Source organism: Lipotes vexillifer, unplaced genomic scaffold, assembly GCF_000442215.2.
Source record: "Lipotes vexillifer unplaced genomic scaffold, Lipotes_vexillifer_v1.1 scaffold209, whole genome shotgun sequence".
Classification (NCBI taxonomy): domain Eukaryota; kingdom Metazoa; phylum Chordata; class Mammalia; order Artiodactyla; family Lipotidae; genus Lipotes; species Lipotes vexillifer.
In genome coordinates, this window is record NW_006787556.1 from 358,144 (window position 1) to 386,025 (window position 27,882).

A 27,882-nucleotide genomic window follows, 5' to 3' on the forward strand; every position below is an offset into this window, starting at 1 on the left:
AAGTCATCACGCTCTTTGACCTCTAGTGCCTGCTGTTCCAGGTACTGCAAAAGGGCCTCTCGGTCCAGCGGCCCCGTTGGGCTCTTCTTTGTCTGGTCACGTTGTCTTAGTCCAGCTGGCAGGAGCATGTTCTTAGGGATGAGTTTTGGGGAGCAAGTCAGACCTCCCCTCTGACCCGGGGCACCTCCAAGTCTCCCTAAAACATCTCCAGACACCATTCCCCTGACCCACTTGGGACTCCAGGCCCTGTAGATAGCCCTGGTCTCAGTCACCCAGGGCCCCACACCCTTCCCAAATGCCTGGGGACTGCCCCTGGTACCCTGTGCTAGAGCCCCTACCTCGGGGTCCATCTCCTGTAGCTCGCAGTCCAGCTGCTCTAGCTCCTCAGGGCTCAAGGTCCTTAGGATCTCATCTTCATCTATGTCTCTGTATTTCTCCAGTTCCTTCTGATACGATGACATGATGGCCCCCACCCCCTCCCCACAGTGTGGCACTCACGGAGCCTGGGGTACATGGGGAAAGTGGTTGGACAATGGAAAGATGTACATGGACACAGTAGGGAGACAAAGAGACAGGTCAGTGGGGCAGAACAATAAACTGCTTGCCTTGGAGGATAGACCTAGTTGGGCATGGGAAGATGGGGGAAGGCTAGGTTGTTTAGCTAGGACCAGAGCCTCCTTCTGGCTCCCACAGCTTCCACCCACTCCGGATGGGGATCCCAGGCACCCAGGCTGAATCTGCCTTCCCCAGTGTATAAGAAATCCTGGCAGTACCTCTCCCCTATTACCTCGACTGTCCGTGCCTCTTGCCCTAGCACAGCTGCTGGGAGCCCTGCAAGCACAGCTGGCCCCAAGCCCAGTTCCTATTGAAAGGAATGGGGGCAGGCAGAGAGCTTCAGGGAAATTCCTCCTCTCGTCCCCATAATCCAGTTTTTCCTAAACTGCCTTAAGAAAGCAAGGAGGATTGCGGGGGTGGGGTGGGGGGGTGGGAAGACAGTGCTCTGACTCTACCCTCATTTCCTCTTTTATTGTGTCGGATCAAGATTTCACTATGTTTGCTAAAATTCTAAATCCTAAGGCAAAGCAAGGGCTCAGAGGAGCTGGGGGACTTCCAGGTTGGGGGAAGGGTGGTACGGCCTGAGAAGCAGGTACTGAGTTCCCATAATTTGTCCCTGGCTTTGGACAGGAAGGTGACACCAGTCTAATGGGTGGGAAACGCCTTATAAATGGGATAAAGTTTCTCTAAAAACAGTGAGAGGATTAAACTTGCAAGATCTTTTACAATGTGAAAAATAAACACAAGCCACACATACACACCATACTGAATATGAAAGATTCAGAAAATGTGTGAGATACTTACATTGATAATGTAAACTACAGTTAAGGGAGAACATAAGACAGTGGCAGAAACATGCTGAGTGACAGAGGCACACACTCCATTTCATTCCCAATAGGAGCCACTCTTCTCCTCCCATCTCCCACCAGGCTCTGATCCATAAGGCCCCTGCCTTCCCCACCTACCAGTCCTGGTGGCCACCTCCGTTCTCACCTCCCCTTCTGTAGGTTGGTCTGTCTGTTCTACTGGAGCACTGTCCTGGCAGCAGGAGAAGCCCAGCAACGGGGGAGAGGGTGGGGGAACAGTGAGCTCAGCATTTTATTATTTTAGCTCTGGCCAGGTGGGGGGTAGTGGGAGATCCCATATACACAGCCCCCATACCCTGCCCAGCCCTGAGAGCCTCTAGTGGCCACTAAGAGCCATGGCACCTCCTCCTCTTCATACAAGCCCGAGTCCTAGAAACGAGTTCTATGAGAATCACACAGTTCCCACTTATTTGGTGCCTGCTATATTCAAAGCAGTGACTATACAGAGGTATAAAGGTGAGTATAAGGATTTTGTTTTGGTGTCTAATTTTAAGGTGTTTATAAACTGTTGGAGGAATGAATATTTTACAATTTAAAAAGGGCAACTCTGGGAATTCCCTGGCAGTCCAACGGTTAGGACTCGGCGCTTTCACTGCTGAAGGCTCAGGGTCAATCCCTGGTCAGGGAACTAAGATCCTGCAAGCCACGCAGCACAGCCAAAAAATAAAAATAACTCTTAAAAAATAAATAAGTAAAAAGGGCAACTCATAATACATGCTATTAAACAAATATAAAGGCCCATATATACGCAGACATTCACAAATACTTTTTGCTCCCAACCTAGATTAGACACCAGACCAAAGGGATCTTTCTATTTTATTAGATTAAAAAACACAAACAAAAGCAGTGTAGGAACTAAGGGAAAAGACAGGGAAAGAAATACAGAGAAGGGCTGGACAAAGATCAGCGATGACAAAGGGGAAAAGCGGGCTTCTTAAGAGCCCTAACTTAAGAGCCCCAAGTTAGGACAGCAAAGAGGTTTCTAAGGACTAGACATCCCTTCATTTGATGACAATTTTCTGGCGCAAGGCTCGGGGCCCAGAGCCAGGGAGGGGCTCAGGAGGTGGTGGGCCAGGGCCCAGGGCTGAAGCAGTGGGCGGCAGTCCGTGGGCAGTGATGTACTTCTTGTAGGCCTCACGGATGATCTTGAAGGCTCGAGCAGTGGCGTAGGGTATGTCTGTAACAGGGTCCCGGTACAGGGCTGGGCGATGGGTCACTGGGCAGACCTCCTGAACAGGGACCTTTGGAGGCCGCCCTTGGGGAAACCATTCCTCAAATGTCGCATCGTCACTAAAAGTGATGAAGGTACGTGAGCAGCGAGCAGGAGGGATGACGGTTCCAGTCCCAGTATGGGGAGTCAATGCAGAAGCTGTGGGAGCAGGATCAAGTCTGAGGGAAAAGACAGAGAAAAACACAAAGAGCCGAGGGACTTTCCTGGTGGTCCAGTGGTTAAGACTCCTCGCTCCCAATGCAGGGGACCCGGGTTCGATCCCCGGTCAGGGAACTAGATCCCACATGCACACCACAACTAAGACTGAGCATAGCCAAATAAATAAATAATTTTAAAATTTTAAAAAAGCTGAGGAGAGAAAACTGATAAAGAAAGAGATCAGAGAGGTGAGGAAAGAGGAGGAGGCAGTGGGTGGCAACATTCTGAGAGAATCTATTTAAGTGATAGGACAAAACAAAGCAGAGCTGGATGGAAAACCAGAAAAGGAGAAGAGAGAGGCTAAAAGAGAAATAGGAGATGACAGAAAGAGGAATCTGAAAGATACTCAGGTGTTAGACAGCTGTGTGAGGAAAGCAAGTGAGATGGGGCTGAGGGAATACAAGCTGAATACAGAAGGGAGAAACTGCACTCCTCTTCTCCCCTTGAGGTTCACTCACTCACCCTTCTACGTCGACATTCTCTTCTTTAGGGCCTGGCTCCCCAACTAGTGGCACTGTCACTGAATGGTAGGTGATTATGGGCCCAGGGCACTTCCGCTTCTTGTGGACCTGCTTCTTTTTGTCAGCCTCAAGCCGCTCATATGTCTCTTCAGGAAGGAATGAAGGGATGGTCAATCACCGTCTTCCCAAACCCCAGGTCTGTCCTACAGTCTCTTATCTTCCTGGCTGTCTAGTCACTGCCTACCCAAGCCAATCAGGAAAGTCCTCTAAGGCCCTCAAGCATAAGCTTTCTGCTTGCCCTTCTTGACATCCTCTCTGCTCATCATTTCTTAGGTCCACTTGGCTCCTCACCCACTCAGAACTGTAGGACTTCAGAGTTGAAAGGGACCCTTTGATGAAGAGCCTACTCATTTCCCCCAGATACCCCTCCGTTACAGCCCTGTCAACTTGCTCCCGTCCAAGGCAGTGCACTGCATCTTCAGGCATCTCTAATCATTTAAAAGTTCTTTCCCATTTTGAGCTGCAACATACTTCCTGTTGACACTGTTTTACCTTTTAAGGCCATAAGGGACACAAGTCTAACCTGTCTTCCACTTGACAGTCCTTTAAATAGTTGAAATTAGTATCCACGAAGCAACAGACAAGGGATTAATCTCCAAAATATACAAACAGCTCATGCAGCTCAATATCAAGAAAACAAACACCCCAATCAAAAAATGGGTGAAGACCTATATAGACATTTCTCCAAAGAAAACATACAGATGGCCGAGAGACACATGAAAAGATGCTCAACATCACTAATTATTAGAGAAATGCAAATCAAAACTACGATAAGGTATCACCTCACACCGGTCAGAATGGCCATTATCAAAAAATCTACAAACAATAAATGCTGGAGAGGGTGTGGAGAAAAGGGAACCCTCTTGCACTGTTGGTGGGAATGTAAATTGATATAGCCACTATGGAGAACAGTATGGAAGTTCCTTAAAAAATTAAAAATAGAATTATCATATGACCCAGAAATCCCACTACTGGGCATATACCCTGAGAAAACCATAATTCAAAAAGACACACGCATCCCAATGTTCACTGCAGCACTATTTACAATAACCAGGTCATGGAAGCAACCTAAGCCTCCATCAACAGATGAGTGGATAAAGAAAATGTGGTATATAAATGCACTGGAATATTACTCAGCCATAAAAAGGAACGAAATTGGGTCTTCTGTAGAGACGTGGATGGACCTAGAGACTGTCATACAGAGTGAAGTAAGTCAGAAAGAGAAAAACAAATACTGTATGTTAACACGTATATGTGGAATCTAGAAAAATGGTACAGATGAACCTGTTTGCAAAGCAGAAATAGAGACACAGACGTAGAGAACAAATGTATGGACATCAAGGGGGGAAAGGGGGTGTGGGATGACTTGGGAGATTGGGATTGACATATATACACTAATATGTATAAAACAGATAACTAATGAGAACCTGCTGTATAGCATAGGGAACTCTACATAATGCTCTGTGGTGACCTAAATGGGAAGGAAATCCAAAAAAGAGGGGACATATGTATACATATAGCTGATTCACTTCTCTGTATAGCAGAAACTAACACTGTAAAGTAACTACACCCCAGTTAAAAAAAAGAAATTAGTGTCCGTCTCTCTCCAGGCTGATCACAACACCCCTTCCACTGAACCATTCCTCATACAACATGGTTCTGAGTCACTCCCTCCTCTGCCACCCCTGTGCCTAAAATACTCTTCTATTCCTGTACTTATCACAGTCTATGGCAGAGGCTGCAAGATGGCAGCTCCCTTATGTGTTTTGCTTGATTTGGATAGCGTTTTAAAGAAAATTTTAAATTAGTTGGTGACATTTAAAAGTCAGGAAATTACATTTAAATACAGAGATTTCTGGTCCCTTTTAAAAATAATAAGAAAATCTGGCAACCCTGTGTGTGTATTCTCACAGGGCAACAATTAGCTGAGCTCCTCCTTTCAGGCACTCCTCTCTAGTTCACCACAGTTCCCCTGGCTGGACCTGGTGACACTGCTCTATGGCAGTTCATTGTTGGTATATATGTCTCTTCCTTAAGGGCAGTGACTGTGACTAATATTACCTACACATTATCACAGTCACACAGCATTCCACACATTACAGGAATTCAATAAAGATTTGTTAATGTATAAACAGATCTAAATATTCCTGGTCCCTTTGTCCTCCTTAAACGTGGGTACTGTGAACACAATCCTCTAGATAGAGTAAGAGCAAAAGAGTCCTCTGGACTACACCCCCCCACCCCCATCCCCCCACACCCCCAGTGATTTAACCTCTTTTGTACTTGAATTCTGGTTGGTAATACTGCTTTCTTTCTCTTGAGCCAACCTTCCAATCCTTCCCTTGAACACTTCCCTGTACCCTGTGTAACTCCTGCTCTATAATCAGCCAACTCATCTATTTCCTCAATTTCCTCACTCAGCATGCCTTCCAAAACTTGCCTTACGGGAAACCTGTCTTCCACAGAGGCCAACACTCTCCTCTGGTAGAGGCTGATTATTCTTCCACATCCTGGGCAGGATGTGCCTGTGTCCTATTGGGCCCCACACTTCAGGTCTCTTTGCTTTACACTCTAGATACCTCTGTTCTTCTAGGTCTTCAGTACTTCTAATACCAGAATATCTCTTCATTCTATCTATCACCCCTTCCAGCCTTCATTTTCCTTGTTATTTATTTATTTATTAATTTAAACCCTCTGTTTTAGTTTTTGGCCACACAGCACAGCATGGGGGATCTTAGTTCCCCAACCAGGGATCGAACCCGTGCCCCCTGCAATGGAAGCGCGGAGTCTTAACCACTGGACCGCCAGGGAAGCCCCTTGTTCTCCTTTTTAAATCGAGCTTAGGTTCCTCAATCTATCAGTCATTCTCTTGTCAGTCTAAACTCCCTCGCCCAGACCTGGATTGCTGAGTGCTACTGGAGAAAAGTTACACAATAGGTAGAGTGGAACCCCAGAAATTCATGGTCCCAAACCTCAACAGACCTGCCAACACCAGCAGATGATCCTATCTCCACAACTATTTCAAACAGCCTTCACTCTCAAGCTTCCAACTCTATTCCCAACACCTGAGAGATGACAGTGCCTAAAAGAAATCAGATGAAAACTACTGCACTGTCCTGCTCTGGATTTACAACCCTACAACTATGAGCCACCCTTCCTTCCTTCCTCTTAATGGAGGCCAATTCTTCCACCCATGCCCTAGCTCCCACCCCGCCTCCCATTTCTCCAAAACCCTACACTACTAACAATCCTTTCTTTCTTTTCTGTCTTTAAATTCTTTCAGTTGCATCTCACGAAAAATACACACTCTCCAATCTCTGAATAAAACAGAACAATGACAAACTCTACCTTGAGCCCAGACCTCCCTGTTCCCTCTCCTACCCTTCATGGCCAAATTTTAGAAGTCTGGCTTCCCAACCAACTTCCAAATGGCTTGGTCCCCAAAAAGTGCTAAGGTCATCTCTGACCTCCATGTCACCAAAACCAATGGACACTTCTTAGTTCTCTTCACTGGTGTCTAAGCAGCTCTCAGCAGCTACTCTCCTGTAACAGTCCCTTTCCTTAGTGCTCTTATGACAAACTCTCCTGGAGTTTCCCACTCTCTGGCCACTTCTCAGATTCTTTTCTAAGCTCCTCCTCTTATAGGAGACCATTACATTTTAGTGTCTGCAGGACCTTCTTGAGCCTCTGTCTACTCTTCTCCCTCTATGCTTTCTCCCTGGGTAATCTCATCCACTCCAATGTCAATTACCATCCATATTCTAAAACTTCCGAATTTATATTTCTAGCCCAGATATCTTGTCCAAGCATCAGATCTGTGTATTTAACAGACTTCTCAGCATTGCATGAACTGCTCATAGACACTTCAAATCCAACATGTTCAAAAATGAGCTTATTATTTTTTCTCCTGCTAAACAAGCCCCTCCAGGATCTCCTACGTTACTGATATCAGAAGCCTGGGAATCACTTTCTTCACAGTGGCCTGAAACAATCAATGTAGTCAAAGGATACAGATTGTAATTACAGTGACATCAAGTGACCACGTTATTTGTGATGGTTCTCAGTCATTTATATGTTTTAAGAGATAGCTACTGTTTTAAACCACGGCATTGCCATTATATAGACGGAGGTTATACTTCCCATTTTAAAGCTAATATATTAAAAAAAAATGTCACGAGAATACATCCTGAAAATGTTGGAAACGAATTAAATCTTTTCTCGGTCATTGTGGTCTTTTGGAATTATCTAAATTTCAAAAGTATCATTAAACTGAAATGCGTTGGGTCCAGATATTCTGGGTAAACAATCTTCTACTCCACAGTGAAATTGTATTTGGGTTATACACGCTCAATTATATGTGCTTAGTCAAAACAGAGAGAGATTCAGAGAGAGAGAAATAACAAATTAAATGTTGTAGGAGATTTCACCTGTTGTTTCACTCAATGCAAGTATGCCCCAGAGTGAGCATGTGATGTGAGGTACGAAATCTGCTGTTCCCTCAATTTCTCACATATCTCTCATGATCTGAGAATCCTCACCATCCTTCAAAGAAATGTATGTTTTTGTACAATATATTACCATACATGACTGTGTGCCCAATAGCACATAAACTGAAGAAATTTTAAAGAATTTTTACTTTATAGCAATGTATCCCATGAACTGACTGATTCTACTCAACTTCTAATTCTCATGATCATTAAAGTAGGCATCATCACCCCATTTTGTTAACAAGGAGAGAAAGATGCAAGCAGGTTGCAAGTTATTTGCCTGCAGTCTTACAGCAAACGAACAGCAGAACTAGGATCTGCACTGAGTTCTATACGATTCTTATTTTACACCAAAGTACTTCAATATAACTTGTTCTTCAGAGCCCTCATAACTGCTTACTTCCTTGCTCCTAATCACACACTCTCCCCATTTCTTTCTTCTGATTCCCTTGTCCCAAATCTCCATCTTTCCAGTTCTTTGGGTCCTCCAGGTCTCAGTTTTTCTCATGCTCCTCAGCCCCTCTACCCACTGTTCTGAAAACCACAGACTGACCCAGTGAACGTAAGTTGAGCTCCTCTGTGATCTTGGCCTCCCTGAGCAGCTCCTCCTGGGTCAGTGGCCGCTCACAGTGGGGCCCCTTTCGCCGCCGTGACTGGCCTTGCCTCTCTTGTACCCGAAGGAATGTTTGTCGTGTGTGCTCAGCTGTAGACTGCCGCATGGACTTCCGACCTGGGAAGAAAATAAGAGAGGGAGAAATCTTTGAATTCATGTCTACCTCCTCTGTATTTTTTATTTTTTTAATTTTAAAACTTTTTATTTGGAAATCACTTCAAACTTACAAAAAATTTGTAGGAGTAGTACAAAGAACACCCATGTATCCTTTACCAGACCACCTGTTAATCTTGCCCTATTTGCATTGTGTGTGTGTGTGTGTGTGTGTGTGTGTGTGTGTGTGTGTGTGTTTTCTGAATAATCTGTGAGTTAAGTTGCACACATCATGGCTCTCTTCCCCTAAATACTTGGTGTATATTTCCTAAGAGTAAGAATTGTCCTGGGTTTCCCTGGTGGTGCAGTGGTTGGGAGTCCGCCTGCCGGTGCTAGGGGACGCGGGTTCGTGCCCCGGTCCGGGAGGATCCCACGTGCCGCAGAGCGGCTGGGCCCGTGAGCCATGGTGGCTGAGCCTGCGCGTCCAGAGCCTGTGCTCTGCAACGGGAGAGGCCACAACAGTGAGAGGCCCGCGTAACGCAAAAAAAAAAAAAAAAGAATTGTCCTTACATACCCATAGTACAGTTATCAACTTCAGTAAACTTAACACTAATACAATATTTTATCACCATATTTCAATTTTGTCAGTTGACCCAAACATCCCCACTCACTGTCAGAGCCATCATCCTGTAGTTCTAGTGGAAGCAGTGCCTTCTCTTCTCGGGTCTTCTGAGAGCTACCAGATGGGGTGCTGACCTTTCGAGGCCTCAAGCTCTTCAGAGGCTCCTGGGGACAGATTGGAATCAGACACCAGGGAAGAGAAGAAATAGAAGAAAGAAGATGAAGATCTCAGGAAGAGAAAACCAGCAGAGTAGGAAATGAGACTGGTGTGGGGACAACTGGGACCTGATGAAAGGGAGACTACAAATTAAGGAAGTCCAAGAAAACCAGGCCTCCCCTGCACCTTATATGCTTTGGTGACTACTCGGCGCTTCCTTCTTGGCTCTTCTGCTTCTCCGTCACTGGATGGTTCATCCCCTTCGTCGATGTCAAAGTCAGAGTCCACCTCATCCTCTGTGTCTGACTGGTCTCCTTGATACTCATCATCTCCTGATTCCTGGGGACATAGGGAGATGAGGTTCTCACTGGCATCAGCTGTTAATGCCCCTCCAGGAGGAAGAGAATCCCTTTGCTTATTGATAAGGGCTGCCCCACTCTCCTTCCCATCTCAACCTTTCATTTGCCTCAAGCAAGAAGCTTTCCTAGCTGATGGCTCCAGCACCACCCCTTCTAACATTAATTGATTGCCCTTCTCCTCTAGCACACTGTGTTAAGTGCTGGGGTACAAAAGGATATGGTTTGATCTCCACCTTCAGGGGTCTCACAGTCTAGTAGATGTCACAGCATAATTATAAAAGGAAGTTTTAATACAAGGCAACATATAAACTACCAAAGGCAATAAAATGTTACAGGTGTTCAGAGGAAGGTACACCTGCTATGAATAGGTGGCCTGGGAAGGCCTAAACTTTAGATTTATTCCTTTAGAACAGGGGTTGGCAAACTTTTTCTGTAAAGGGCCAGATTAAAATAGGTAGTGGGCCAGATTCAGCCAGCAGGTTTTAGTTTACTAAACCCTGCTTTAGACTCTAAAGAATGAAGAGGACTTGAGCCATGGTTTAAAATACTGGTAGTATTTAGATAACCAAGAGGGAAGAAGGAATCATGGGCAGATCAAATGGCAGGAACAAAGATGCAGAAGCAGGAATGTGTATAACATGTTGATAGAATAAGCATTTAGACCTAAGTAAAGCAGGTTTGTCTCTGGCAAGAAGTCTTCCTAGCTGACTGCTTTTGGCTCCAGTACAGCCTCCTTCCAACATTAACTGATTGCCCTAGAGAGATACAAGATTTGAAAAGAAGGTTGCATTCAATCTGTAGAGAAACTTAAATGTCAGGCTAATAAACTTATGACTTTAACTTGCAGGCCAGTGATTCTCAATCCTCTCCCTCTCCTTACTTGTCCCAGCATCGATAATCACTGTTGAAGTAAACTAAAGTTACTGAGAAATATGTCTCATTCCTCAGGTGAGTTGGGGCAGAAAAATAGTTGGGTACTACTACTATCTATAATGGAAAGCCACCGAAGATTTGGGGGGAGGGGAAAACTGTATACAAGGGGTGTTTCTGAAAGCTCTGGAGGTGGTGGGATGCGCTGGGGAAGAGAACATGGAGTAGAGCCAAGGCCTGAGGTGATACAAGCTAGGGCTAAAACGGCAGCCACACTGGAAAGGAAAGAGGAAAAAAAACCCAGCTGGGGGCAGGAGAGTTAATTGGGCGGGGCTGCACCTCAAACATGTGGCTTTCTCTTTAATCAATGATGAGATTAATGGGCTAATCTTGGTACACATGGTGCCAAAGTAAGCAAACAACACAGACAGTTGACACTCCAAGCCAGCCAGCCAGCGTTCAGTCTTGCACTGATGACCATCATTTCCTCCCAACTGATGTCTGTGAAAGACAACCTGGGAACATATTAATCCCCTCAGCACTGACCTGGTATTAAGTCAAATCACCAGAGGGTAGTAGTTCAACCACACATTAGCTTAGTGCCCAATTGAAATGCTTTCACTAAGTTTCGTATTGACTACCATTCCTTTGGCTTTTATCGAGGGTCATTAAGAGACATGACTAGATAAGAGAATGTTTTTACAACATCTACCAAACCCCTGTTACTTTATATATAAGGATACAATTCTCCCTAGGTTTAAAGCTGAATAAGTTTACCTCTCTTGAAGAACTTATATGCTTCTTTCTTACTACAAAAAGAAATTCAGGATTTGGTTGCCAGGAAAGTCACAGCTAAATTTATTATCAACTGCTATTACCATTTTAGCAGAGGCTCCTGGTACAATTACTTCTGATCTGTCTCTATTTTTACTGTTCCTACTTTTTGTTTATATGGTAAGCCTTCTTAGATCCTTTCTGGAAGCATGAAGGGTACATATTAAATAACGACTCGTAAAATGGCAGGAATAGGAAAATGGCCTTTGAAGGAGGGATGAGAAGGTTCTATTTTAAACTAATTGGTCAGGGCTGTGTAAGTAATGATTCCTACTCAGTCACCAAGTCCTGTGGGTTCTATTTCCTTAATTTCTCTTGAACTCTCCTATCCATGTTTCTCCACTCCCACCGCCTCCTTCAAATCATTTTCCTCATTACAGAGTGATCTTTCTAAAGTACAAATCTGATCACGAAATAATCTTCTCAGTCCAAAGAAGATTTGAACTTCTCAGTTCAAAACTCCTTAACATGGCTCACAAGGCCTTACAGGATCTGGCCCATGCCTACTCCCTCTAACTTTTATTCTCCTTCATGGTCTGGAGGATGAGAGTAGATGTGTGAGTTCCAGACAAGGATCTCAGTGCCTTTACGTATTCTGCCCCACCCCCTCGCTGCACTAACCTTCCTCCTCTCCCTGCTTCCAGTCCTACTGCTCTTCATCCACCCAAGACCTACTTTTCATACTGCCTCAGCTTAAACATCATGTCCCCCAGGGAGGCCCATCCCAAACAACAACTTTGGTTCCCATGTGTTACCACAGCACCCTATATGCTTAACACTTATTTTACTCCTTATCACACAATATTTTAACTGACTGTTAACTCAGCTAATTCCCCCACTGGAGTCTGGAATATATAAAGATAAAGAGGTGTTTTTAACTCTCTGTTTCCATAGAGCCTGTCACGGTGATTGGCTTGCTCTACGCGCTTAAAACATTTAAAGAAAGGATAGATTCAATCAATAAAAATTTATGCCAACTCAATCCAGACACTGGACATATACTGTTGAACAAAACAGACCACCTCTGACCTTACAGAGCTTACAATCTAATGGAAAAGTATAAGCAAATAAGCAAACCAAATCTAATTACAAATTGAAATATGTTTTATGAAGGAAATACACGGGGACACTTTTTAGGACAGTCAAGGAACGGTTATCTAAGACATCTATACAACGAGATCTGAAAGCTGAAAAAGGAGTAGGCTAAGTCCCTCTAATTTTTTTTTTGAGAGGTTCCTTTCTATACTTCACGTTAATAACCAGGCAGTGGGCCAACGAGTATATACCGCGTGACTACGATGTGCCTGGCATATGCTAGACACGTCAAAAGTGCACTGAGAGACACAATTGGGGAAATACACAGTAGGTTTCAGCCACACTCTGGGGTCCTCCGGACAGCTTCTCCATTCCTGACCCCTCCAACCCCATCCAGGGCTCCCATTCTAGGACTCCAGTTTATCCCCCCATCTAGCCCACCCCATCTCTAGGATCAGCTACCAGGGCTCCTCTCTCTTCCCCGCCCCCTTCTTTGTCCGAGGTTTCTCCCTTCGTCAGGACTCCTTTTAGCTTTCTTCCCTCCCTCTTCCTGGGCCCGGCTCTTACCTCTGTGAAACCCCCATAAGTTGTCTGGTAGAACTCATCTTCCTCCTCCGCCTCCAGGAGCCCAGAAAGTCGGTTCCCCGCGGTCTTCCGGGGGACCCGGCCCCCAGCCAAGCTCATATCGCCTACGCGAACTGCGTTACCACCAGCAGGTCCTCACCCAGCACCGTTCTCTGGGCTCGGTGCTCGACACCACTACCTGCGGGCGGGCAGGGAAAGCCGGTCGCCTACAGGCAGAAGTAGAAGAGCGCCGAGAGGCTCCTAGTCCCATCCCCTAGGCCTTCTCAAAGCTTCTCAAAGCCCCGCCCACTCCTGCGTAGAGACCACCCCAAGCTCCCCGCCCCAGTTCGCGCGCCCATCTGGGCTGTGGAATGACTCCACTCGGAGACACCAGGAGCCCCACTACCCCAAGTACACAATTTGGGAGTCTAGAAATTTTCATTTAGAAGAGGTCAGTCTCCCTCTGCTCCAGTATGTTTTCCACTCTGCTGTCAGTAGAAACCTTTCTAAAAACGCAGATTTTGTTACTCTTCTGCTCAAAAATCTTTAATGGCTCCCCGTCAACTACAGGATAAAGTCCAAAATCCTTGTGGCAGAATAGTAGTGTGGTTAAGAGCACAGCTTTAGAGCCAGCCAGACCTGAGTTTGCGTTTGAGCTTAAGGTCTTCTAGCTGTGTGACTTTGGACAAGTTGCTTTACCTCGCTGAATTTCAGTTTTCTCATCTGTAAAGTGGGACTAATAATAATACCCTTTAAGGTGGTTGAGAAGTTTAAGAAATGTAATCCTTGTAAACTTCTTAGCACAGTATTTAGTAAGCACATAGATGTTTAGTAGGTGATAATTATTAATTTTTTGTATTTATTTATTTGGTTGCTCTGGGTCTTAGTTGCGTCAGGCAGCCTCCTTAGTTGCAGCTTGCCGGCTCCTAGTTGCAGCATGTGAACTCTTAGTTGCGGCATGCATGTGGGATCTAGTTCCCTGACCAGGGATCAAGCCCGGGCCCCCTGCATTGAGAGCATGGAGTCTTAACCACTGCGCCACCAGCGAAGTCCCTAGGTGATAATTATTCACATGGCACTCAAGGTCCTTCATAATTTAGCCTCTCCCTGCCTTTCATAGCCTCCACTCCTACCACATCATCCTATTCTAGCATCATTTCCCTGACACCAATTCACTGTCATGCCTCCATACTTTTCCTTCTCCTTAAAATCGCTTTTCTTTCTTGTCTATCTGGAAAAAATCCAATCCTATATGACAGTGGAGTCTTCTCAACACCGATTCCTCTCTTCCCAGTCACAGCTCCTATAACGCTTGGGATCATGCCTCCTAAATCCTCGGGAATAGTTCCAATCTCAAATAGTCTGTGGTATTATCAAGAATGTATCGGTACCTCCCTGGTGGTCCAGTGGCTAAGTCTCCACGCTCCCAACGCAGGGGGCCTGGGGTTCGATCCCTGGACAGGGAACTAGATACCACATGCCGCAACTAAGAGCCCACACGCGGCAACGAAGATCCTGTGTACTGCAACTAAGACCTGAGGCAGCCAAATAAAATATAAATAAATAAATATTTAAAAAAAGAATGTATCAAAATAATGCCATTCACAGCAACATGGATGGACCTAGAGATTGTCATATAGAGTGAAGTCAGAAAAAGAAAGACAAATATGGTATAATATCACTTATATGTGGAATCTAGAAAAATGATACAGATCAACTTATTTGCAAAGTAGAAATAGAGTCACAGATGTAGCAAACAAACTTATGGTTACCAAGGAGGGATGGAAGGAGGTGGGATGAATTGGGAGACTGGGATTGACATATATACACTACTATACATAAAATAGATAACTAATGAGAACCTATGTATAGCACAGGGAACTCTACTCAGTGCTCTGTGGTGACCTAAATGGGAAGGAAATCTAAAAAAGAGTGGATATATGTATGTGTATAACTGATTCACTTTGCTGTACAGCAGAAACTAACACAACATTGTAAAGCAAATATACTCCAATAAAAATTAATTAAAAAAAGAGTGTATGGGGCTTCCCTGGTGGCGCAGTGGTTGAGAGTCCGCCTGCCGATGCAGGGGACACGGGTTCATGCCCCGGTCCAGGAGGATCCCACATGTCGCGGAGTGGCTAAGCCTGTGAGCCATGGCCGCTGAGCCTGTGCTCCGCAACGGGAGAGGCCACAACAGTGAGAGGCCTGCGTACCGCAAAAAAAAAAAAAGAAGAGTGTATCAACTTCTTTTCCCATTTTTTATTCTGAAAATATGGTTTTCAAAACACAGCATTTGTGCATACTCTGTGATGGCACCTATTATGTTTTATTCTGATCATTTCTGTGTCTGTCTTTGTCACTAGTCTGTGATCCTTTTGAGGCCAGGGACTTTATCTTCATCTGTGTATACCAGGAATTCCCATAGTGCCTAGGATGTAGTTGAGGCTAAATAATGCTAATTCAATGAATGAATGAAATAATGACTAATTGAGTGAATAAGATACCCATCCTCTTATTTTGCCTCTATGTTGACCTAGCCACTCCATTTTGATGTTAGGAACTGTCCTAAGACATGAAGGTCACTTTAGTAAGGCTGTGTGTGTTTGTGTGTGTCTGTGTATACACTATTTCCTTCAAGTCTGTATGTGTGGCTCTATTTTGAGATCACCAGATTGCCACCCCCCTTTCTAAAGGATATATTGGTGAATTCCCTTTTGCATATCCTTGGGGACACCAAGCCAATGTGTCCTGTTCTGCCCCTGCTTCCACACCCTGCCACGTCACCCCAGTACTGCTATGCCAGGAATGTTACTGGGGAAGAGTGGCTCTATGACTCAGAGGCCACCCCAGGGATTGACTGGGAGTGGAGGCAAAGACAAGGTTTTGGGGAAAATATGGAAAACACCCCTAGCCCCACTTTTTGAATTTTGCCCTCATCCATTCATATATTCAGGAGCATGTACTGGGCACTGCTCTGTACCAAGTACTATTCTAGATGTCTGAGATATAAAAATGGATAAGATGTAATCTTTGCCCTGGAATGTTCACAGTCTTATGAGGGAGACGAACAAGCAAACAGACTGACATAATGCAAGGTGGTAGGAGTAATAGTAGCTATTTTCTGGTACGTAAAGGAGAAACAAAAACCCCTAAGAAGCTACAAAACAGGGGTCTCTTCTTTCAGGAGGGCTGAAATCTAATTCATAGATCAAGTCTGAGGGAGAAGATCCCCCTGTTGACTTACCGCCTTGGTAAGTCAGGGTTTTATTGGTCTATTTCCAATTTTAAAATCAGAATCATAAAATACTTCAGTGTTACACAATCCCACTGCTATGGAATTATAGGTGGTAATACAAGCATTTGAAGTTTGTCTATCTTCAGTACCTAAAGGAAGATGAATAACCCAGCAGGTGGCAGCAGGGAAACAATTATTTTAGATCTTGATGACACAGGGGGTAGAAGGCAGAGGTAAATGCTTGGAGATATTTTCTGGACGTTCAGGTCCTATGTTCCCTTTCGAAGACCCAGAAGACATCCAGATAGAGGATAACCAGGCCCATGTTGGGGGCTGCAATACCTAGGATTTTTCCTCCATTTCTCTTCATTTATTCATTCCACGAATAATTATTGAGCCCCTAATAAGTACAGACTTACGTCATGGGAAGAGCTGGAGATACAAGGGTGAAACACAGTCCTTGCTCTCTAGCAGCTTACAGTCTGTTCAGAGAGAGATAGTCAGGTCTTCATATCCCCAACGGGGTTCACAATCTCCACGGTATTTTGTTAAAATTGAGCGGGGTTAGTACGAAGACTAGACTAGAATGGGGAATTTCTCTGAGTCTCCATGCCCTTATGGAGCATAGGTAACTGAGAGAGGCTAAGGGCTTGGATCACAGGAAGATTGTGCTAGGTTTCTGATCGCCTTCCGTGGCCCTTTTGGACAGGTCTTTATTCCTGTCCATTTATCAAATAAATGGACATTATTCGTTCATTTATCAAATATTTACTCAACTCAATCACTGTGCCCAGTATTGCGTTTGAGGCAAAGTGTAGATCTGTTTCGAATGTCATTCAGAGGAAGGCAAGACATGCACGCATGTTAAACTAAATGGTAAACAAGGCAGTAAAGCCGGAAGAATACTTGGTGGAATGTGATGTTTTGTGATATTCGACTGTTTAACGTCTTTGACTTGACACCGGCGCTTCTATCGAGAGTTCTTCCTGGGCTGTGAACTGAAAGGGTCAGCCCCGCGCACTCGGATCCCCTGCTCAGACTTCGCAACCTAGTCCCTTCAAAGAGTCGAACGTAGATTGACTCACCGAGGCACCGTAGACAGGGGCGCGCCGTCTTCGACCCTTGGATTTGTTAGGGCGCGAGGGACCCGCGTCATGTGACCAGGAGCAGCCTCCTGATTGGCTTGGTTTCTCTGGGGACCTCCCTCCTCCCCCATTGGATGGGATGGGCGGCGGAGGAGAAGGTTGGGCGCATGCGCGATGCCTGGATTGCTTTGGCCACCGGGAGTGGAGCGGTGGGGTTGGGCGATAAACAGGCTGTGCCTAGGGAGGAGGGGGAGGGGGCACTCGCTCCGCTGGGACTCCTCACCTTGTTCTTTTAGGTGTGGTTTGGTCCGGACGCGGGGTCCCGGCAGCTGGCTTGAGCTTCCTCTGTTGTGAAGGGGGAAAGTAGCTCCCGCGGAAAGCGGTTAAAGTTGCGGAGAGGGTGCGAGACGAGAGTTCTCCCCCATGCCCGCCGAATGGTGCGGCCCTGAGTTGGTCCCGGAGCCGGCGCGACGTATCTGAGAGAGGGGGCGGGGAGGTGGCCCGCAGAACGCGGGTTCTGTGAAGAGACGTGGGGAAGATTCGACTCCGAGAAGAGGAAGAGGACTGAAAGGGAGCGAGGCCGCTGAGGGGTAGGGGGCTGCCAAGATGGCGTCGGCCTCCTCTGGGTCGTCGGCAGTCGGGTTTTCGTCCGCGGATTCCGGGGTCCCTCCCTGCACCTCGTCTTCAGGTAATCAGGGCGGAGCGTGGGCTGGGGGCTGTTGCCAGCCGTGCGATGGGGGGAAGAGCGAGACCCAGGAAGGGCACCTGTAGTTGGGGATGTCCGAGTCGTTGCCGGTAAGGAGGACAGAGGACTAGGCTTTTCTAGTTTTCTGAGCTGGCAGGGGGAGTGTGAGGAAAGGATGGATTTGACTGAGGAAAGGGAAGTTGTCAGGAACATTGGCTGGCTTCGAGGAGACCGGGTTGAGGGCTTTGAAGGAGTAGGGTCAGGAAGGGATGGAGATTGACGGTGGGGGTAGGAAGGCAACAGAAAGGTAACCGAAGGGAGTAGAGAAAAGTAGACTAAATGGAGGCTTCGTAATTAGGGAGGAATTACGTAGTGTGAGAGGCAGGTAGAATCCAAGTTGATTGCGGGATTAATTGGATGAAACTGGAAGAGAAGCCATGGGACTTAAAAGGTATGGAAGCGTTATGGGGCGCTTTCCATTGCTGGGGAGTTAGGGAATTGTGGATTTTGTGGGAGTTATTGGAGCCGTCTTTTTAGTCACACCTTCCCCTAATGCGTCATTCTTTCTCACTTCGTGTCCCCCGCCCCCAGACACGCGTGCGCTCGCACAGATACACGTACACATTTTATCAAACATTCTCCTTTGGAGACTCCCATCTCTAGACTGCCCAACTTTGGGAAGGAATGGGAGGTTTTGAAGAAAACCTGAGGAATGTGGGAAATCAGGGCTAAAAGACCCTGAAAACAGATGGAGAAGGCGGAACGGTGGTGTCTCGAATTGCAGTAAAGGTTGAGGGAGGTGATGCTGGGAATTAGGCCTGAGAAGGATGGGGTGGGGGTGGCTCTCAGTGCTGTGGCGAATATTGCATAATAGGAAATGGACTGGAGGAATGATTAGGCACGACATTGGCACTTGGAGAAGGGAGCCAGGGAATATAGCTCAAAGTGGTTAGAAACTATTGAAGATTGAGGAGAGCTGAGGAGCCCACAAGAAAAGCAACAGATTGTGTGTAGGAGGGAAAATGTGTGGTGTTGGGGTTTGGGTGTGTGTGGGGGGGGTAGTTTGAGTCAGAAACTGTTCTAAGGCTTCCATCAGAAATGTCTGGGGTTCCACAGTGACTGTTGCCTCTACACTGTGAACAGGAGAGGCTGCCACATGATGGATGCTTTACCTGGGACATTGACATTTCCTTAGGCCTGGGATTGCATCCTTCCCATTTTGAGTTGACTAAATAGAGGCTTCCACCTTTCATATTCCAGTTCAGATGAGCAAATACTTGGTCACAAATATCTTTTTCCAAACTGCAGTTTTATTTATGTACATCTATTTTAGTTTCTTGAGAGGTGATTTTTACCTTTCCTATAAAGGATTAGCAGGCCAGAACAACTCATGTTGCATTCTGAATGTGAAGAAGGATAAAGTTAAAATGACAGTGTTTTTAATACAGTAGCTCCTCAATTTAAAGCCTCTTCTCCTGCTCCCCCAGTGCTGAAAGAAGAATGGTTGTGTACAGTCGTTAAACAGACTTAACTATCAAATCAGGTATTAGAGACCAGGTTGATTTTTTTTTTTTTTTAATTTATTTATTTTTTATTTTCGGCTGCCTTGGGTCTTTGTTGCTGCGCTTGGGCTTTCTCTAGTTGCGGCCAGCGGGGGCTACTCTTCGTTGCAGTGCCTGGGCTTCTCATTGCGGTGGCTTCTCTTGTTGCGGAGCACCGGCTGTAGGCGCACGGGCTTCGGTAGTTGTGGCTCCTGGGCTCTAGAGCGCAGGCTCAGTAGTTGTGGCACACGGGCTTAGTTGCTCCACGGCATGTGGGATCTTCCTGGACCAGGGCTCGAACCCTTGTCCCCTGCATTGGCAGGCGGATTCTTAATCACTTAATCACCAGGGAAGTACTACTATTTTAGATGTCAATATTTGATATTTTTGTATGTTTTTATATTTTCTGCCAGATCCGAGGACTAGCAAGATGTAATTCAGATTGAATAAATGTTTTTTGCTATTGTGTTTTCACCAGAAAATCAAATATCAGATTTTAGTGGACTTTACAGCTCCTTGGCTCTACTGTGTTCATATGTGAAGTGAAGATATAAAAATGACTAAAAATAAATAACTTAAATTCCTTTTTTTACTTTTGTTTCTTAACACTCTCCTTTTCTGCTTCTTTGGCAAATACTGAAATGGATTAAGAAATTAAGAAAAATTCTCATAAATATTTCTGAAAACATGGGATTATCTGTGTGCAGATAAGCATTGTTGACTTTTTGGTGTATCTGCATGTTCACTTAGGTTTTGGCTTACTGAATTTAATTTAATAGAATATTTCATTTCAAGGATATGTTTTTGAAGAGGATGTTTGATTCTGATGCAAAAAAGGCTACTGAGAATGTGTTTTATTTGTGATTGGAGGGGAGTGGTGCTCTGTCGGGATGGTACCAGGGGAATTAAGACATTGGCAGGAATAAACAATGGTTTATGATTTCCTAAATTGTTAAAGGCTAGCTTTGTAGAAATTCAAGGTAGGACTGTGTGTGTTTGTGTTTTAATCATCCTAAAACCAAGTTACTGTCCTTAGATGTTTAGCTGAACTCAAATATTGGTGAAACTGAAATCCTAAAGGCAAGATTCTCTGGCAGTGTTGAAAGTGGATACAAAATAAGAATGTCAGGATTCAGGGACAGATAGATGTTTTAGATAAGTCACTCATAACCTTTGGAGGCTCAAAATCTTTTGGCATTCAAATTAGGAAGGACAGGTAATTTAGAACGGTTGTTCCCTGCCAGTATTACACCCCTGTCTATATTATTTCACCATTAAGTGAGAGCTGGTCTTTTAAGTTGCTGACAAGTGAAATACAGAAGGTAGAGCAAAGCATTCACTCTGAGAGATATGTGAGAGATGTCTGAGAGATCATTTCCCATTGGAGTAATTACCATGTTTGGATTTGTGGGAGGGAGGCAATTATAAATGAATATAAGTTTACAGCAGCCATTATCATGTGCTTGTTCTTAAACTTTGGTTAAGAAAAGGTGATGCAGTTTGCTGTCAGCTGTTGCATGTGTTAAAGGAAATGTATTCCCTCTCTTCCTTTCCCTCCTATCATTATTTGGACAGTGGCACCACTTAAAAAATAAAATCAGCCCTGATAAGGTGCTGTTGACAGTGCGACCATCTGTCATACCAGTGTAAGAGAGCCCCCTGTCTGCAGTTTGACTACTCCATCAAGAGTTTGAAATTCAGCCAGAGTCCCCTTTTTACCACCAGGAAGGGAGTGAAGAGTTTCTGCTTTGGAGACTTGATTTGAAGTTAGTGGAGGAGTTAAAAAGTAAAGTTAGAGTGTTGAGGTGTCCTTTGCTCCCTTGAAATAAGAGCTGTGTGATAAAATCATGTGTGACTCCCCTAAGAAAAAGCACTTGAAACCTTAGAAGATCATGAGCCTATAGCTCCTTTTGCTTCAGACCAGAACATTTCTGAAATTGTCACACATCACCAAATGATTTTATCATGAGCACAAATGATTTGGAGGTAACTTTTACAGCTTCTTTTCTGACTTTCCCTTAACTACTGAGGGAGACCCTGGAAGACACAGGAGAGAAGATTTTTGCTTGGAACTTTTGTAGTAGAGCCAGTCTTATCAGTCCTTGATTCTGGTGGCTTTGTTCTTCTCAGCAGAGCTCCACCAGTAAATGTATGCTGTAATCTGATAACTCCAAATGGTAGGGGTTTTTTGTCTGTGTTCTTTGGTACAGTGTAGGCCATTTGCAGACTGATCTCTTTCCTTTCAATTCTTCCATACTAGTGAAAAATAAAGCAACTTAAGCCACTTTATTGGAGTGAGAAACTGAAATTTGGAAAGGTAAAGATAGAACAGAATGCCATGTAGGCAGAATATCACCAGGTTTTGTTTTGATTGGTATTTTATAAGTAGGGAGAGATTTTTCTTTTTGCTTTCTCCACAGAGGGTTTACACCCACCTACCCCCTCCTTTTTTCTTTTGTCCCCTTGGTAGATTCTGCCGGAAAACTGACATTAGAACATCATTGTTTTTAATTATCCATTTGTTTCTGCCATGGCTGCTCAAGCCCACTGTCAAGTATAATTATATAGACTTATTAGGTATCCAGTATCTGATATTAATTGGTAATGTATACTTATAAGTTAGCTCTGAATATCAAAATACATATTATGTTTTGTTTTTTAATTTCTGTGTGCTGTTCTGGTTTGATATAAAACTGTTCTGATTAATAACTTTGCTTAAATATGTGCCAGCTACTAGCTGTTAAATATTTTATCAGTCTATTTTTCTTTGATAATAAATAATGGGAACTATAGCCTGTGAAGTGAACAACAGCGATAACACCAGGCCAAATTCAGAACTGGGGAGAAGGAAAGTGTGGGGGGGTATTTTGTCCTTTAAACTGGATATTTTCTTTCCTAGAATTTTGGGATATTCTTACTTGACATGAAGAAAGCAAAAAGACCAAAGTTGTCAGTTTCTTCTCTCTTCTTTTTACTGGGTGTATCCTCTTGATCAAGGATACAAGTATGCTTCAGGAAGTGTGCTGTTTCTGATAGCTCGGCAGAGAGAATTTCTGTTTCTCTGTGTTCCAAACCCCAGCCCATCATTCAGTCTCAAAGAGAGAGTGTTTGGACTGATGGTGTTTCCTAGAGGAAACCTCTTCCTAATTCATTTCCCCTGTTGCCCTTCACTTCTCCACCCTTTCCTATCAAAAGAGAACATTGTTTAGTTTGTACATATGTGTTGGTTCTGTTTCATTCATATCTCCTAATGAGCTTCTGTTGTTTCTTTTACTGTTGTTTTGTTTGAAGTGAACTTTTTTCCCTCAACCCCTCCATCTTTTTAAACTTTGTTACTGATCATTTTTCTTTCTCCTCCTGTGAAATTAGTCTGTTTGTTTTTAATGGCTGTATACACTATGTATTAATTTTTAAATATTTGATTCCCAAAAAGTCACCTTATTGTTGGAGTCTGAAGAAGACTGGTAAAAAGAGAGAGAAGGGCAGATTCCTTGTAGGAAGTTCCATATATCTTATTATTTGCCTTGTGTACTAAACTGAGCAATATGGAGTTAACCAAGAATAAGTACTATCCCAAAGGATCAGTAATGTTGATGGGGAGTGGGCAAAGGGAAGTTACAGGAAGAGAATGGGAAGAGGTTTTTGTTTTTTTATTTTAAGTATTATAAATAGCTTAGAGTATATTAGCTTTTCTGTGCACAGTGTAGGTAAACATCCCTGGTAAACTCCAAGTTGTCATTGACAAGAACCTGTATAAAAGGGATGGCAGAGAAGTAACTTGGCCGTATCTCTTATTTTCTTGCATTAGTGTCTGGGAGGTGATTGAAGTGCATTGTTGAGGTAATTTATGCTCATTATGATATCATTTAAGTTACTTTCTCGGCTCCAATATGTACATTCTAAGCCAGCGATATCCACTGCTTTTTTTCAAGATAGATAGAACCAGGTTTGGAAATAGAATTGGGAAGTGGTGATCTGCCAGAAATCTCAACTGCTTCTTGGCTGTGGGATGGCTTATCCAGGAGACTCAGGTCTTTTAAAGAAGGACTCAGATTTTTTTCACAAATTTCAACCAAAATTTTACTGCTAAGAGATACATATTTGAGGCCTGAGAACCATAAAATTTGGCTTATACAACTAGAAGCAAAAATTTACCACTAGGGCTTCCCTGGTAGTGCAGTGGTTAAGAATCGCCTGCCAGTGCAGGGGACCCGGGTTCTAGCCCTGGTCCGGGAAGATGCCACATGCCACGGAGCAACTAAGCCCGTGCGCCACAACTACTGAGTCTGTGCTCTAGAGCCCGCGAGCCCCAACTACTGAGCCTGCGTGCCATAACTGCTGAAGCCTGTGCACCTAGAGCCCGTGCTCTGCAGCAAGCACTGAAACACGAAGCCCACACACCACAATGAACAGTAGCCCACACAGTAGCACCACAACTAGAGAAAGCCCGCATGCAGCAACGAAGACCCAACACAGCCAAAAATAAATAAATTAAAAAAAAATTATCACTAGAGGGAAGTGTAGAGATATTTTAATTTAACCCTCTCATTTTCCAAATTAGAAAAGTGAGATTCAGAGACATTGTTAATAGTGGCAAAGACTTTGCATAAAGTCTGTATGTTGTCAAGATGGGTCTTAATAAATTTGCAGCTCATTCCTTGCTACTTACTTAGTTGGCTCTTAGCTGACCAGGTTGGCTCTCAGCTGACCCCAGGACTGGTAGATCATACTGCTTTTGAGCTTTTGTTTCTAAAAGCATCCTTGCCTTTCTCATTTTTTCTAGAAGATCCTTAGGAAAAACTGACACCTGCTAGGAAACAAAATTTAGCTCTTCTCTAAGATGTGGCTTGGTTTTCTTAATTGGCTTGGTTTAGTTCTTATTGAGGGCATAGTAATAGTGCCTTTTTAAAATTTCCTTTTAACACTATCTGTTAGAGCTTTGTGCTCAGCAGTACTTCTCATTAGGTAGGCTGACACTTCAGACATATTTGTGAGTATTTTCATTTGGATAACATATTATGCCTCCTACATGCAGTGGTATAATTAAAATTCAGTATTTCAAGTTAAAGAGGACCAGAGAGCTTGTTTGAGATAGTCCAGCAAACAACTGGGCTGATGGCTTTTGTTTTTTTGTGCAAGTTTTTGCTTTTGCTCTTTTTTTTTTTCTTTTGAAATCTCTGGCTCTCAATATTATCAACCAGGAGACCCTCTAAGAATTAGCATTTTGCTTCCAAAAAGTCTGCTTGTCTCTTTCTGCTTTATATAGGAATTATTGACACATTTTTGTAGTAGTATTGGTAGGTCTCTGGAATTGCTTCTCTATGACCTGTTCGGGCAAAACTCGTCTGAGCAATGCACATCCGGCCAACTTCTAGCCTCCCGAAATTATATGAGTACTTCAAACATTGAAGTCAGTCACAGACTGCCTCTTAGTTTCTCATCTGGTAGATGATGTCATCTCATCTCCGACGGAAATGCTTCTGCTCTGAAAGCACTGGGAGAGGTTCTGGTATTAAGGCCAACTCTGTTTTGTTCCACACACTGAGAGCAGGGTGGGGGAGGGGAACAACAACTCATATTTTGGAGCTATTTATTGTCTGAAAATATCTTTGTTTCAATTATCTCCTCTTTTAAGGCCTTGGGTACCTTTTTCATCACAAACACAATTTAGGGTGGGGCCAAGGACCAAAATGGAGTGCTTCCTTGAGACCAGTACAGAGTTACTCAGAAAAATTTTCTGTGACATGGTATGATGATTCAACTTTGTATTTTAGCAGGAATTGATTGGGTTGTTTCCACTTACGCACTTGACTTGGCTAGTTCAGCTGTTGTGAAATTATTTAGTAACATTAAAGATTTCTCAGCTAATTTTCATAATTTTGAGGCTCGATCTTTATTTTTCAAGTATCCAGGGGATCTGCTGAAATTAGGTATACCTGTTTTATAGGAGAAAATTGATATTCTGAAGGATATGAAAGGTAAATTCTTCAGAGAGAACCTCTTATCATATGTGCTGATATAGGTTTGTTTCAGGTTGTATAGGCATCTCTTATAATTAATAAAGAATGAGAGGGAGTGTATAGGAGTCATGCTTATTTGTAGCTTGGAATTGTCAGCAGCTTTCTAGACATCTTTTCACATTTTTCCTCTATCTCTGCAGCAGCATAATATGTTGTAATGAGCTTGAGTTAATGTGTGGGGCGGGGATTGATGGTGGTATGTGTGGGACTTTTGAGTACTAGTTTACTGGGAAAAATGGTTATAAAACAAAGATAATAAAGCCATTCCTGTGTATCTCTTTCCTTTAATTGTTAAATTATCTAATTATTTGTTACAGAAAATTTATATAGATAAGGAAAAATAGAAACTTAAACTTACAATATCAACTTAATCCCACTATCCAGTATAGTCGTATTTTAACATTCTGGTATATAATCTTTTGGACCTTTTCTATGTGTATAGATACATGTGACTTTATAGGTAAGTGTTTTAGAAAAATATTGCATTATGTAATTTTTAACCTTTTTCCATTCAACAATTTATTGTGACATCTATCCATAAAAATAATGGATTTTATCCTACACATTAAAATAATGGTTGTATACTAGTCCATTTTATGACTGCACTACAACTTATGTCACCTATATTGTTCATTTAGATTCTTTCCCATTATATCTACCCAATTATAGTTATTATGTACAATGCTACAATAAATATCTTTGTATATATGTTTTTGTCCACTTGACTAATTATTTCCTTAGGATAAATTCCCACTTCTGGGACAAATGGTACATATTTGTTTTTAAGGCTTTTTGCTAGATATTACCAAATTGCCCTCACAAGTGGAAGACCGTCAAATAAAATGTATACAGTCTTTTTTAAAAGGATAGAAGCCTGCATGCAAGGAGCTTTATACCTGAAATTTTTTTGCCAATCTGAAATCACTCCAGTGTGAAATTGTTTGGGTTACAAGTTTTGTGATCACTCCTGGAATTTTTCTTTTTTCTTTTTTTTTTTTCCCTGGAATTTTTCTGCCTGAGCTTCTCCTTCTGTCTCTTTTTTTTTGACATTTACCTAGAACTGCAGAAAATCATCTAACATTTCCCAGTAGGGTACTGGGGGTCATCAGGTCAGGTCCTGTTAATAATTTTAAACTTAAGCATTGTTGTGTGTTTTTTTTGTTTGTTTTTGTTTTTGTTTTTAATGTGCTTATTCTGCTGTTAAGCAGGTAGAACCCCAGAAGTAAGTGATAATTTTCTGTTTTTCCTCATTTAGGTTTCAACTTTCTGTGCTGTGGGGTCAACCGTAAGAGAGGTAGAACTGATGTGTATTTGTGCTGAAGAAGCATGAGTCCTTGTAGTTACTAGCAGCCAACTCCTCTTCCCCATAACAATTGCAGACTTTTTTTTAGTAGTAGTGCATGGCCTTCTGAGAAGGCTGTGGATGTCTTGCAAGCATTATTTCACTTTAGCTCCCATTTCCCTCTGTCCTCTCCAAAAAAGATGCTGTCTTAACACAGAAACTTCTTTTCTCCCAGTTCCACAGTATGAAATGAATCCGTTCACTATCTTTTGTCTCCCTCGAAGTCTTCCCATAACTCCATTTCCTTTTGTTTCAGTAAATGAGTCTCTTTTTCTTTTCCCTTTCTGTCGTACCTCTTATTTCCCCTGACCCTTCCCATCCTGTAGTTGGGGTTTTATAATTCACAATGATAGTAGTAATAATCGCTAGTATTTATAGAGCATTTATTACATGTTAGGTGCTATACAGGACTTATTTAATTCTCATAACAACCCTATGAAATACATGTTATTATATGTCCATTTTATGGATGAGGTAACCAAGGCCTAGAGCATTTTAACCAACTTGTCCAAAGTTACCTAGTTAGTAAATGGTAGATCTAGTATTCAAATCTAGCCAACCTAGGTGTTCTGATTTCAGAGCCCACATTCCTACCCACTATACCTTATTGCTCTCTCACTAATCTGAAAGGCTGTTTGTGAACTAACTTGACTTTAAACCAGATTAAATATTTGTTGTTCAACAAAAGAATAGTGCAGAAGGGAACTTCCCCTTCTGACTTCAGCTGTTCTAAAAATGCAACAAAATTCTGAGCTCCTCCATGCATAATATGTGGAGTTATTGATCATACTTTAAGAAAATATTTTAGAAGTTAATGTGGATTTTTGCCAAGGATTGGTGACTGATTTCTGCAGTCAATTCCAAGATCACTGAAACAGGAGTGCCCATCAGATGCCCTCTTTTTGTCGTTGCAAATTCAATCGTCATAACCCTTATGCTTTTTTTTTTTTTTTTTTTTTTTGCGGTA

The 27,882-nt window shown here is 43.3% G+C and overlaps 3 protein-coding genes across 4 annotated transcripts in view; 1 reads left to right on the forward strand and 2 right to left on the reverse strand.

Annotated features, from left to right (window-relative positions):
• The window catches only part of TMOD4 (tropomodulin 4), a 3,478-nt gene extending 3,017 nt beyond the window's left edge, over positions 1–461 (reverse strand). Inside the window, exons 1-2 of the mRNA XM_007460257.1 lie at positions 339–461; positions 3–131 (exon numbers count right to left, since the gene is read on the reverse strand). Of these exons, the coding sequence (XP_007460319.1) occupies positions 3–131; positions 339–461 (252 nt within the window). The remainder of the gene's footprint in view (positions 1–2; positions 132–338) is intronic.
• Positions 462–2,224: 1,763 nt separating this feature from the next.
• Positions 2,225–13,179, reverse strand: VPS72 (vacuolar protein sorting 72 homolog). The gene is made up of 6 exons (XM_007460258.1): positions 13,008–13,179; positions 9,529–9,681; positions 9,236–9,350; positions 8,412–8,588; positions 3,313–3,457; positions 2,225–2,810 (listed from the first exon to the last, which is right to left on the reverse strand). The coding sequence occupies exons 1-6, from the start codon at positions 13,122–13,124 to the stop codon at positions 2,423–2,425; spliced, it is 1,095 nt and encodes a 364-aa protein (XP_007460320.1). The 5' UTR covers positions 13,125–13,179; the 3' UTR covers positions 2,225–2,422.
• A 4,369-nt stretch (positions 13,180–17,548) lies between these two features.
• The window catches only part of PIP5K1A (phosphatidylinositol-4-phosphate 5-kinase type 1 alpha), a 53,734-nt gene continuing 43,400 nt past the window's right edge, over positions 17,549–27,882 (forward strand). Inside the window, exon 1 of one of the 2 annotated variants that reach the window (XM_007460260.1) lies at positions 17,549–18,015. In XM_007460260.1, the coding sequence (XP_007460322.1) occupies positions 17,934–18,015 (82 nt within the window). In that variant the 5' untranslated portion in view covers positions 17,549–17,933. The remainder of the gene's footprint in view (positions 18,016–27,882) is intronic. The other variant, XM_007460259.1, reaches the window with a different exon arrangement.